This window comes from Bos indicus x Bos taurus, chromosome 19 (genome assembly GCF_003369695.1).
Source record: "Bos indicus x Bos taurus breed Angus x Brahman F1 hybrid chromosome 19, Bos_hybrid_MaternalHap_v2.0, whole genome shotgun sequence".
Classification (NCBI taxonomy): Eukaryota; Metazoa; Chordata; class Mammalia; order Artiodactyla; family Bovidae; genus Bos; species Bos indicus x Bos taurus.
In genome coordinates this window covers 8,855,499-8,868,826 of record NC_040094.1, presented here as the reverse complement: position 1 = coordinate 8,868,826, position 13,328 = coordinate 8,855,499, and the positions used below count along the sequence as shown (strand labels likewise).

Here is a 13,328-nt window from a genome sequence, read left to right as displayed (position 1 = left end):
TCCGGCAGCCTGGGGGCAGAGGTCGAGCGTGGGGACAGCGGGACGGACCCCAGACTGGAGGGAGAAGAACAAGGGAGCCGGGGGGGCAGGGTTTGGTCAGAGAGGGGCGGGTGAGGAGGTGAAGCTGAGAATGAAGGCGCAGCGCAGAGTCAGAGAACCAGAAAGGCATCACCAGGGCAGAAGACAAGGGGTCGGAGGTCTGGAGGAAGACAAGCACTGAGATAGGAGAGGAGGAGAAGAAAGAAAGGACTGGAGGTCGTGGCCAGAGGGTGGGACTCTGGTGTCTGAGACTGTACCAAGGTCTAGCGCCTGGGTAATGCCAAGGTCCAGGTGTCTGCGAGAGCAGATGGAGCTTTCTGCAGGGAAGTGGAGAGAAAGGTCACGGAGTTGGGAAGGTGACCGGTGTAGGACAAGCTGCCTTCAGAAATGGAAGCAGCTGGTGGAGAGGAGGCCTGTGGACAAGCACCCAAGGCCCCCCCTGCATACAGAGGAAGAGGGAGGGGGCGGGGTGGGGCCCCTCAACCTGGGGATGGGATGGGATCAGGTGGGGCTCAGTCTGCGAGAGGCCACGTGACACTGAGAGTTCTGGGCTTTCCTCACTGTACCCAAGTGGTGTTTCGTGGCTGGAGATTCCTATCAAGCGGCCCGATTTCCTCAAAGTTTCCAAAGCCAGTGCTGGAACCACCTGGACCACCCTGTGGAAGAAAGAAAGAACCAAAAATAAACTCGGAGAAAATGTCTGTTAAACCTTCATCATTACAGCAATGACCACACTCACTGTAAATGATTTATGACCCAGTGACGGCTGCGTCAACCTTACACACAGGACACAGCTGGTCCACTGAGCAAGGGATGCTGAAAGCTCAGCTTTTCTGTGCACGGGTGCTGAATCACATCTCAGAGACAGAGTTGTGGGTGAAGTAGAAAAGGGCAGCTTTATCACTTCGCCAGGTAATGGGGGACACAGCAGGCTAATGCCCTCAAAACCAAGCATCCCAACTTGGGGAAGACAGTGACAAGTTTTATATTAACCGAAATTGTTCAAAGAGGGTGTGATCAGCTCATGGACACTCTTCTCATGGGTTGGTGGTAAGGTAAGGAGTCAACCTCATCAACCTTCAGGTCCAACTGGTCTGGAGTCTACATGCTGGAGGGCGGCATACTATCATTAATCATCACCTTCTCCTACCTGGAGGGTGTTTCAGTATAAGCAAAATAGCTTAATCTCTGATGACGCCTTCATGGATCACAGCCTTGTCATGGCAAAGGGGCCTGTGTAACTCAATGAAGCTATGAGCCATGCCAGGCAGGGCCAAGACAGGTGGTTCACAGTGAAGAGTTCTGATGAAATGCGGTTCATGGGAGGAGGAAATGGCAAACCATTTCAGTATTCTTGCTGAGAAACTTATGGATAGTATGAAAAGGCAAAAATATATGACACTGGAAGATGATCCTGCCAGGTCAGAAGGTGTCCAATATGCTACCAGGGAAAAGTGGAAAGCAATTACTAATAGCTCCAGAAAGAATGAAGAGACTGGGCCAAAGTGGAAATGACACTCAGCTGTGGATGTGCCTGCTGGTGAAAATAAAGTCTGATGCTGTAAAGAATATTGCATATGAACCTGGAGTGTTAGGTCCATGAATCAAGGCAAATTAGAAGTGGTCAAATAGGAGATGGCAAGAGTGAACATGGACATCTTAGGAATCAGTAAACCAAAATGAATGGGAATGGGTGAGTTTGATTCAGAAGACCATTATATCTATGATGGTGGGCAAGAATCCCTTAGAAAGAATGGAGCAGCTCTCATAGTCAACAGAAGAGTCCAAAATGGGGTAATTAGATGCAATCTCAAAAAAGGCAGGAGCCTATTATACAGAGTGAAGTAAGCCAGAAAGAAAAACACCAATACAGTATACTAACGCATATATATGGAATTTAGAAAAATGGTAACAATAACCCTGTATACGAGACAGCAAAAGAGACATTGATGTATAGAGCAGTCTTAGGGACTCGGTGGGAGAGGGAGAGGGTGCGAAGATTTGGGAGAATGGCATTGAAACATGTATAATATCACGTATGAAATGAGTCGCCAGTCCAGGTTCAATGCACGATACTGGATGCTTGGGGCTGGTGCACTGGGACGACCCAGAGGGATGGTATGGGGAGGGAGGAGGGTTCAGGATGGGGAACACATGTATACCTGTGGTGGATTCATTTCGATATTTGGCAAAACCAATACAATACTGTAAAGTTTAAAAATAAAAAAAAATTAAAAAAAAAAAAAAAAAAAGGCAGAATGACTTCAGTTCATTTCCAAGGCAAACCATTCAAAGTCATGGTAATTCAAGTCTATGCCCCAACCACTGATGCCAAAGAAGCTGAAGTTGACTGGTTCTACAAAGATCTACAAGACCTTCTAGGACTAACACCAAACAAGGATGTCCTTTGCATCTTAGGGGACAGGAATGCAAAAGCAGGAAGTCAAGAGATACCTGGAGTAATGGGCAAGTTTGGCCTTGGAGTACAAAATGAAGCAGGGCAAAGGCTAGCAGAGTTTTGCCAAGAGCAAACATTTTTATCTAACAACATGAGAGTTAACTACACATGGACATCACCAAAAGGTTAAAACCTAATCAGACTGATTATATTCTTTGCAGCCAAAGATGGAGAAGCTCCATATAGTCAGCAAAAACAAGACTGGGAGCTGACTGTGGCTCACATCATGAGCTCCTTATTGTAAAATTCAGACTTAAATTGAAGAAAGCAGGCAAAACCACTAGGCCATTCAGGAATGATCTAGATCAAATCCATTATGATTATACAGTGAAGGCAATGAATAGATTCAAGGGATTGTATCTGGTAAACAGAGTGCCTGAAGAACTATAGATGGAGGTTCATAACATTGTATAGGAAGCAGTGATCAAAATCATCCCCAAGAAGAAGAAATGCAACAAGGCAAAGTGGTTGTCTGAGGAGGCCTTACAAACAGCTGAGAAAAGAAGAGAAGCTAAAGGCAAAGGAGAAAAGGAAAGATATATCCATTTGAATGCAGAGTTCCAAAGAGCAGCAAGGAGAGAGAAGAAAGCCTTCCTAGGCAATCAATACAAAGAGAGAGGAAAACAGCAGAATGGGAAAGACTGGAGATCTCTTTCAGAAAACTGGAGATATCCAGGGAACATTTCGTGCAAGGTTTGGGCACAATAAAGGACAGAAACAGTAAGGACCTAACAGAAGCAAAAGAGATTAAGAAGAGAGGTCAAGAATACATAGAAGAACAATGCAAAAAAGGTCTTAATGACCCACACAACCATGATGGTATGGTCACTAACCTAGAGCCAGACATCCTGGAGTGTGAAGTCAAGTGGGCCTCAGGAAGCATTACTACAAACAAAGCTAGTGGAGGAGATGGAATTTCAGCTGAGCTATTTGAAATCCTAAAAGATGATGCAATATATCAACAAATTTGGAAAACTCAGCAGTGGCCAGAAGATTGGAAAAGGTCAATTTTCATTCCAATCCCAAAGAAGGGCAATGCCAAAGAATGTTCAAACTACTGCACAATTGCACTCATTTCACATGCTACCAAGGTTATACTCAAAATCCTTCAAGCTAGGCTTCAGCAGTACATCAATCAAGAACTTCCACATGTACAAGTTGGATTTAGAAAAGGCAGAGGAACCAGAGATTAACTGCCAACATTCACTGGATCACAGAGAAAGCAAGGGAGTTCCAGAAAAACATCTACTTCTACCTCATTGACTATGCTAAAGCCTTTGACTATGGGGATCACAACCAACTGTTGAAAATTCTTAAAGAGATGGGAATACCAGACCATACTATCTGTCTCCTGAGAAATCTGTACGCAGGTCAAGAAGCAACAGTTAGAATTGGACACGGAACAACTGACTTGTTCAAAATTAGGAAAGGAGTATGACAAGGCTGTATACTGTCACCCTGTTCATTTAACTTCTATGCAGAGTACATTACGCAAAATGCCAGGGTGAATGAATCACAAACTGGAATTAACACTGCTGGGAAAAATATCAACACCCTCAGAAATGCAGATGATACCACTCCAATGGCAGAAAGTAAAGAGGAACTAAAGAACCTCTTAATGAGGGTGAAAGAAGAGAGTGAAAAACCAGGCTTAAAACTCAGTATTAAAAAAAATCTAAAAAAAAAAAAAAAAAAAAAAAATCTAAAAAAAAAAAAAAAAAAAAATCTAAGACCATGGCATCTCGTCCCATCACTTCATGGCAAATAGAAGGGGAAAAGATGGAAGCAGTGACAGATTTTATTTTCCTGTACTCCAAAATCACTGCAGATGGTGACTGCAGCCATGAAATTAAAAGATGCTTACTCCTTGGAAGGAAAGCTATGACAAACCTAGACAGCGTATTAAAAAGCAGAGACATCACTTCGCCAACAAAGGTCTGTAGATTCAAAGCCATGGTTTTTCTTGTAGTCATGTACAGTGTAAGAACAGGACCATAAAGAAGGCTGAGCACTGAAGAATCGATGCTTTCAAACTGTGGTCTGGAGAAGACTCTTGAGAGTCCCTTGGACAGCAAGGAGTCAAACCAGTCAATCCTAAAAGAAATCACTCCTGAATATTCACTGGAAGGACTGATGCTGAGCTGAAGCTCCAATACTTTGGCCACTTGAAGTGAAGATGCGTTTCACTGGAAAAGACCCTGATGCTGGGAAAGACTGAAGGCAAAAGGAGAAGGGGGTAGCAGAGGATGAGATGGTTTGATAGCATGAGTGACTCAATGGACGTGAATTTGAGTACACTCCAGGAGATAGTGAAGGACAGAGGAGCCTAGTGTGCTGCAGCCCATGGGGTCGCAAAGAGTGGGACAGGACTTAGTGACTGAAATATAACAACATCCTTTGATGATGAAACCGGATGTTACCCCAAGGCTGCTCTTGATGGTTTGTTTCTCCTTGGTCTCGCACCCCCTCCCTTCCCTAACTATCAACTGCTTGAATCTGCCCACTGGAACTCAGAGTATGGAGGCTGAATGAAAGCAGTTTCCTATAATCAAAGAAACGAGGAACACAGGAAGGCCTTGTGCCCAGGAGCCCGACAGGGCCCTCACAGGGTCACCAGGGACATCTGGACTCACTGAGCCCCCTGGTAACTGCTGAAGTTTGGCTGATAGGAAGTGCCCAGGTCAAGCGTTCCCAGAGGGTGCTTTCCTATCTTTGATTCTCTGAGCTTGAGCCACGGCCTGATGTGGGGTTCGCTGAGTTCAAGACATCTCATCCAAACACTCTCCCGTTGAAGATGAGTAGTAGGGCCCGTGGAGGGGACATGTAATTAGGGCTGCCACTGGGACTGGCCTTGTGACCCTGATGATTTACAAGGGACCCAGACCAAGGGGCAGTTTGATCAGGATGATCCCCAGGATACAATGCAGCAAACACAGAAGTCCCAGGGCAGGAAGCACTCAGTCCCCTGGGTGGCCGGGGCGAGGCAGGATTCCAGGCAGAAGCTCAGGGCTGGAGCCTCAGAATATAAGAGGCAGAGGTTCTCAGGTCTAAGAGAAGGGAGGAGGTCCTTCAGGAGACGGTGAGGGGAAAAGGATGGTTGGTGCTTTTCTGGATAAAACCTCAGAGGCTGGGAGGCCCAACAACCAGCCTCAAGTAAAAGGATACTGTCTCCCTGTGCAAGATGGATAGGAAAGGGAGATACGCAAAGATGGAAGGAAACAGCTCAGCAAAACAGAAGCCAGGCCAGTCTACAGAGGGAAATGTGAAGGAGAAAAAGGAACAACACAGAGTCAGGGCTCAGGGGTATGTAAAGGACCCCGACAGGGAAAGATGTTATGAAACTACCTAATGTGCTGAAACTATGCCAAGCTAACGATTACAAAACTGAGAGGCTATAAATCTCTCTAATTATACGCACTCTATATCTTAAGATTTCCTAATGCAGCAGTAAAAAGCTCGCAAGTCAGAGGGAGCTGTTCATTAAAGTCATATCTAGAACAGCAAAAGGGTGGAACTCCAGTGTCCCCCAGCAGGGCAATGGGTTAGTAAACCACGATCACCTAAATGATGGAATGTGACACTAGGGTCAGAAACCATGAGAAACTATGTGACAGCATTGAAAAATGCATGCGACACACAGTGAAATGAGCGAGGGTCCTCACGACTGACAGAATGAAAAGACTACTGCACGGGAGAAAATACGTGTGAATGATATAACCAAAAAGGGGTTAATACCCAACATATATAAACAGCTCATGGCAGCTCAATATCAAAAACGACACTGATTTAAAAATGGGCAAAAGAACGTTACAGACATTTTTCCAAAGAGGAAATGCAGATGGCCAGTAGGCACATGAAAAGATGCTCAGCATTGCTAACAATCATGGCAACGCAAATCAAAACCCTCCTGAGAAATTACTTCATACCTGCCACAATGGCAATCATCAAAAAGAGCAAAAAGAACAAATATGGAGAAAAGGGGTCCTTGTTCTCTGTTGGTGGTGATATAAATGGGTTCAGCCACTGTGGAGAAGAGTATGGAGGTTTCTCGAGAAAACTAAAGCTACAGTTACCACATGATCCAGCAATTCCACTCGTAGGTATACATCTAAAAACAACAAAGACACGAATCCGAAAAAATACACGCAACCCAATGTTCATGGCAGCCTTATTTATAAATAGCCAAGATATGGAAGCAACCTAAGTGTCCATCAGCAGATGAACGGATAAAGAAGATGTGGTACACATATACAACGGAATACTACTCAGCCACAAAAAGAACAAACATTTGCCATCTGCTGCAACATGAATGGGCTTGGAGGGTATTACGCTAAGTGAAGTAAGTTAGAAAGAGAAAGACAAATACTGCATGATGTCACTTTAATGGGGAACCTAAATAATACAACAAACTACTGAATATAACAAAAAGAACCTGACTCACAGCTATGGATGACAAACCAGTGGTTATCAGTAGGGAAAGAGGAGAGGGGAGGGGCAATGCAGGGGAAGGGGATTAAGAGGTACAAACTACACGTGTGAAATAAGTAAGTTACAAGGATACATTGTGGAACATAGGGAACGTAGCCAATATTTTCTAGAACCATAAATCGAGCCTAATCTTTAAAAGTTGTGAATTACGATATTGTATGAGTGAGTGAGTGAAAAAGTTGGCTTAAAGCTCAACATTCAGAAAACGAAGATCATGGCATCCGGTCCCACCACCTCATGGGAAATAGATGGGGAAACAGTGGTAACAGTGTCAGACTTTATTTTTCAGGGCTCCAAAATCACTGCAGATGGTGACTGCAGCCATGAAACTAAAAGACGTTTACTCCTTGGAAGGAAAGTTATGACCAACCCAGACAGCATATTCAAAAGCAGAGACATTACTTTGCCAACAAAGGTCCGTCTTAGTCAAGGCTATGGTTTTTCCAGTGGTCATGTATGGATGTGAGAGTTGGACTGTGAAGAAAGCTGAGCACCAAAGAATTGATGTTTTGAACTGTGGTGTTGGAGAAGACTCTTGAGAGTCCCTTGGACTGCAAGGAGATCCAACCAGTCCATTCTAAAGGAGATCAGCCCTGGGTGTTCTTTGGAAGGAATGATGCTAAAGCTGAAACTCCAGTACTTTGGCCACCTCATGTGAAGAGTTGACTCATTGGAAAAGACTCTGATGCTGGGAGGGATTGGGGGCAGGAGGAGAAGGGGACAACAGAGGATGAGATGGCTGGATGGCATCACCGACTCGATGGACGTGAGTCTGAGTGAACTCCGGGAATTGGTGACGGACAGGGAGGCCTGGCATGCTGCAATTCATGGGGTCGCAAAGAGTCGGACACGACTGAGCGACTGAACTGAACTGATACCTCTAACTTATATAATATTGTACACCAACTATACTTCAATTTACACACACACAGAAAAAAAAGAGTAAGGGTCCTTTGAGTGAAAGCTGGGCCCCTTTTCCCTAGTGGACTTGCTGCTGCTGCTGCTTCTGCTAAGTCACTTCAGTCGTGTCCGACTCTGTGCGACCCCATAGACAGCAGCCCACCAGGCTCCCCCGTCCCTGGGATTCTCCAGGCAAGAACACTGGAGTGGGTTGCCATTTCCTTCTCCAATGCATGAAAGTGAAAAGTGAAAGTGAAGTCGCTCAGTCGTGTCCGACCCTCAGCGACCCCATGGACTGCAGCCTTCCAGGCTCCTCCATCCATGGGACTTTCCAGGCAAGAGTACTGGAGTGGGGTGCCATCGCCTTCTCCGGTGGACTTGCTAGGCTGGGATAGAACCAAAGTGAAAGGGAGGGAGGCTGGAACCTTAGGGGTGTGGTCTTTGTGGGAGAAATCCCATTTTCCTGTTTTGTTTTACTCAAGACTGTACTACTGCAAAATCGTTTCTGCCTAGAACTTTGCGATGGGGCACTGTCACGGCCCAGGGCTGTGCAGTGACTCTGTGGCGAATGTGTCAGGGGACAAACTGAAACACTTTAAATGACTTGAAAGTCTGCTTAAAGCAGCGCACGACATCACTCAGAGCTACTCCACTCAGAAGACACGACCTCAGTTCTCAGAGGCCCGCCCAGAGAAGCCAGTGTCCACGTTCTCAGCAGGCTGCTGAAACAGAGCCTCTTTGAACCTGCAATAATTATCTCTTTCTTACCCCTACTCTTTTTGACTTCCCTTGGGTTTCTGGGGGATGGAGAGCCAGTTCATTAGCCAGCTGAAAACCATCAAATAGCATCGCAGCTCACAGCAATCAAAGGTCACAAACCGGATGGTTTCCAGGGGCCAGAGGTGCACCTCAGGGAGCAGAGAGGTCAGGTGTGGCCGCTCGTCAGGAGCTCCTGCTGGTCGGCAAGGGGGGTCCCCACCACTCAGCTTTGGGAAGGCAAGTTCAGCCCCTGGGTCATTACATTTTTGGAAAAAAGGAGGAAATGTCCTGATTTTTAAATGTTGGCAACTCATTCAAATAAAACAATCGCCCTACTCTGCGCTCAACCAAAGGAAAAGGTCTGCAGTTTCTGAAATTCAGTGGTTTTCACGCTGCTCCCGGAAGCCCAGAAAGTGCCTGAGGGGCTGCAGGACCAGGGGAGGCTGAGTGGGTGGGCTTGGCGCTCTGCCCCCCACCTCCACCCAGCACTGCTTCCTTCTGCTTTGGCTGGTCGTAAGCTTTCACTTGGAGTGGAAACAGTTCTGCTGATTAATAAAACGTTTGAAAACCACTGAAATCTCCCGGATTAGAAAACCAAAGCCCAGAAAAAGGGAAGTGTTTTGCCTTGGCTATGAGGGGCAGTAAGGCAGACCTGGATGTGCCCACTGCATGGACTTCGCTGACAGCCCTGCCGTGTCTCCATCTCCAGCTCCCCGGGAGGCGCAGAAGTCCCCCGGGCCACACAGATGCCTTCTTCTTTGGAGGCATTTTTCTACCTGCACCCTCAGCTGAGCTCCCAGAGAGAATACTTGCCATAATCCTAAGAGAGAAAGGCCCCTCCCTGCAAACTGTTCATCTTCAGTATCTCATCAATAACTGTGTATCCCAGAGGGCTAATAAACACATGAAGAGATGCTCAGCATCGCTCATTGTCAGAGAAATGCAAAGCAAAACTACCATGAGATACCACCTCACTCCAGACAGAATGGCCATCAACAAAAAATTCACAAACCTCAAGTGCTGGAGAGGGTGTGGAGAAAAGGGAACCCTCCGGCACTCCTGGTGGGAATGTAAACTGATAAAACCACTATGGAAGACAGTAGGGAGAGTCCTTAAAAAACTAGGAATAAAACCACCATATGACCCAGCAATACCATTCTTGGGCATATACCCTGAGGAAAGCAAAACTGAAAAAGACGCATGTACCCCAGTGTCCACTGCAGCACTGTTTACAATAGCCAAGACATGGAAGCGACCTGGTCGACAGATGGATAAAGATGGATAAAGATGGATAAAGATGGATAAAGAAGCCGTGCTACATATATACAACGGAATACTGCTACTGCTGCTGCTAAGTCGATTCAGTCGTGTCCGACTCTGTGCGACCCCATAGACGGCAGCCCACTAGGCTCCTCCGTCCCTGGGATTCTCCAGGCAAGAACACTGGAGTGGGTTGCCATTTCCTTCTCCAATGCATGAAAGTGAAAAGTGAAAGTCAAGTCGCTCAGTCGTGTCCAACTCTCAGCGACCCCATGGACTGAAGCCCACCAGGCTCCTCTGTCCATGGGATTTTCCAGGCAAGAGTACTGGAGTGGGGTGCCATTGCCTTCTCCGCAACGGAATACTACTCTGCCAGAAAAAGGAACACATTTGAGTCAGTTCTAATGAGGTGGATGAACCTAGAGCCTATTATACAGAGTGAAGTGAGTCAGAAAGAGAAAGACAAATATCATATATTAATGCATATACATGGAATCTAGAAGGATGGCACTGACGAATCTGTCTGCAGAGCAGGAATGGAGATGCAGACATAGAGAACAGACTTATGGACAAGGATGGGGAGAAGAGGGAGAGGGTGAGATGAATGGACAGAGTAGCATGGATGCGTACACGCTAACATATGTAAATAGGCGGCCAATGGGAATTTGCTATAAGACTCAGAGAACTCAAACGGGGGCTCTGTAGCAGCCTAGAGAGGTGGGAATGGGTAGGAGGTGGGAGGGAGATTCATGAGAGAGGGGACATATGTACACTGATGGTTAATTCATATTGGGTATGACAGAAATCAAACCTTTACAATACTGTAAAGGAATCATCAATCAATTTAAAAAAAAAGTCTGTATCCATTGGCAAAGCTGGGAGAACTGGGAAGCTGCTTAGGAATAACAACATTTTGGGACGAATTGACATTTACATCTCATGGGGATGAGGACCAGGGCACCCCCACATACTGGTAAGCAACCCATTATCCCAGCCAGGACGAGCCTGTAGTTTCCAGAAGTTGAAGCAAGACTTCGTTCCTCAACCCCTCCCTAGATTGTGGATTCCAGGTGGGTGTAGGCCAACTTCTGAGAGATATTTTAGAAATGGAAAGAAGGATCCTTTGCCTGCCCCTCAAAGAACTTTCAACCAGTTTCTAGTCTTCAATCCTACCACCAGAGCTCAAGATTAAAATGCAAATGCACTTTACGGAGAAGGAGAGGGCCCAACACTCAACACTGATACAAAAGGCTGAGTTCTTTCAAAATATCAATTTTTCTAGGGCAAGGAATTCAGGTCGAGGAAAGGAGTAGGTGGGTAGGGAGATGAAAGGCTGGTCAGGGTAGCTCAGTTTTTGCTTTGGAACCTTCCAGAAACACTTTGTATCAGCATATTGTCAAATGTGACTTTAAGAACATCCGGTAAGGGTTCCTGCCCCTGTCTGGTTTAGGCTTAGTACAAAAGGACCCCAGCAAAAGGCCAGAACCTCTCACTCTCTGATTTGGCTTCCTTGGCAATAACACTGCCTTTGTCTGCCTCAGAAGGATGCTGAATCCTCAAGTCTAGGAGATCCGTACCTCGCTGCTAAACCACATCAGTTCTTCACTGCTGAGCTGTGAGCCTTTAAAGGTGAGCAAGATGGCAAGTTGGGGAAACCTGGCCTCAACCTCAGGTCAGGCAGTAAAACTACTTTTACCTGAAGCCACATGATCAAGGGCAGTTCTGAGAAGTTCTTGTGGGAGCTGGTGGCATAATAGAGCCACCAGAACATGTGGGCATCCTTCCGGACAGTCACATAACCCCAGACTTCCTTGCTGTCTTCCGGGGGCTGGCTGATGACAGCTCCTAAAACACAAACACGGTTTTCCTGAAGAATGTCCATGTCCAGGTAAATGCCAAGCCTAGGAGGGATGGCTGGGCTAGGCTGCAGGTCATTTGGTTTATGTTTATGTATTTACTTCAATACATTGTGGAGATAAAGAAAAAAAATTCAACTTAGATTGAATAAATTTTCAGCTTATGAAAAAACAAACCCAACTTAACAGAGGCCCAGGGGGCTGAAAGCTTTCACATTTTCCTCTACACCCTCTGTAATGTTTGGATTTTTAACAGGAAGGCATGAAACATGCTCATAATTGTTTAAAAGAGAGAGAGAGATTTACATTTAGGGGAAAAAAGAAAAAAAATCTCAAAATGCATCACATTGATTTTGGTTTCTCATTTAGCATACAATTAAAGAGGCATCGACAAGTTAGTGGGGCAAAATTACTCAGTATATTATGCCAGGGCAACTGTTAGCTTTCTTGAAGCAAAAAAAAAAAAAAAAGAAATATAGATCCTCTCTTAACACTATTAACCAAAATGAATTCCCAGTGGATCAAATATTTCATTTTTAAAATTTAGATGTGAAAAAAATATGAAAATAGAGTTGAATGTTTTTTTGACCTCTGGATGGGGAAACGATTTAAGCAGACTCCCAGGGACTGTAGAGCAAATTAGCGAGCGTTGAGGACAGAAACTGTTACATTTCCATACAATGAAAATAAAAGGCAAAACAACAAATAAAGATCAGAAATAAATATGAAGAAGGGTACTTCCTTAATTATTAGATCAATTAAAAAATATGATCTTTGCAACAATCAAGATAGTTGACAATTCCTAGCACTTAGTAGGCATTCAATAAATAACAGTAGTCATAACAACAACAACAGAAGATCCTAATAATTAAATGGATAAATGCCACAAGAAAATAATTCATGAAAACAGAAATACGAATGTCATAAATACGTGAAAAAAATCACTAATATTCAAAGATATGAAAATTAAAGCAATAATGAGGTCACTAAAAAACCTTTGCTTATTTGACAGATGGCAGCAGCTCTATTTGCACGAGTCAGGAGACTGGCCTCACCACTGTGCGCAAAAGTGCGTACTGGCACAAAATTTTCTGAGGAGGCAACTTGGCAGAAAATTTATAGAAGCCATACATATATTATTTAATCCCACAACTCCCATTTTCCTCCAATTTAGAGTTAACCAAAGTTAACTTTTTTAGCATTTGCAAAATATGTATCAGAAAAGAGTAGGTTAAATACATTAACTATGTCACCTTTGCTAACGTAACAACTTCCAAGCTGTGACACCTTTTCTTTTCTCAAATACCACTCTGTGGGTAAAAAAGGCTAATGTTAAACCGTGACGAAAGCATGATCCTGGGTTACCAGAGTTTTCTGCCTCTACTTCCTCTTTTTTGAATTTCATGCCTCTGTGGCAAGTAAAAGGACAAAAACTGGTCCCCAAGATAAGAAGAGTAGGTGAGGAGACAATGTTGTTTTGAAACTTAATAAGGATGGAGATTAAGGCAACCAGAAAGTGGTCTGATGAGCAAAACAGAAAGGCTGGAATGTTTATTATAGATATGGCT

General features: G+C 44.8%; 1 protein-coding gene across 1 annotated transcript in view; it reads right to left on the bottom strand.

The window, feature by feature from the left end:
• SCPEP1 (serine carboxypeptidase 1) overlaps window positions 1-13,328 on the bottom strand; it is a 33,960-nt gene that overhangs the window by 19,181 nt on the left and 1,451 nt on the right. The window contains exons 2-3 of the mRNA XM_027517363.1: window positions 11,601-11,749; window positions 606-695 (exon numbers count right to left, since the gene is read on the bottom strand). Coding sequence (XP_027373164.1) covers window positions 606-695; window positions 11,601-11,749 — 239 coding nt within the window. The remainder of the gene's footprint in view (window positions 1-605; window positions 696-11,600; window positions 11,750-13,328) is intronic.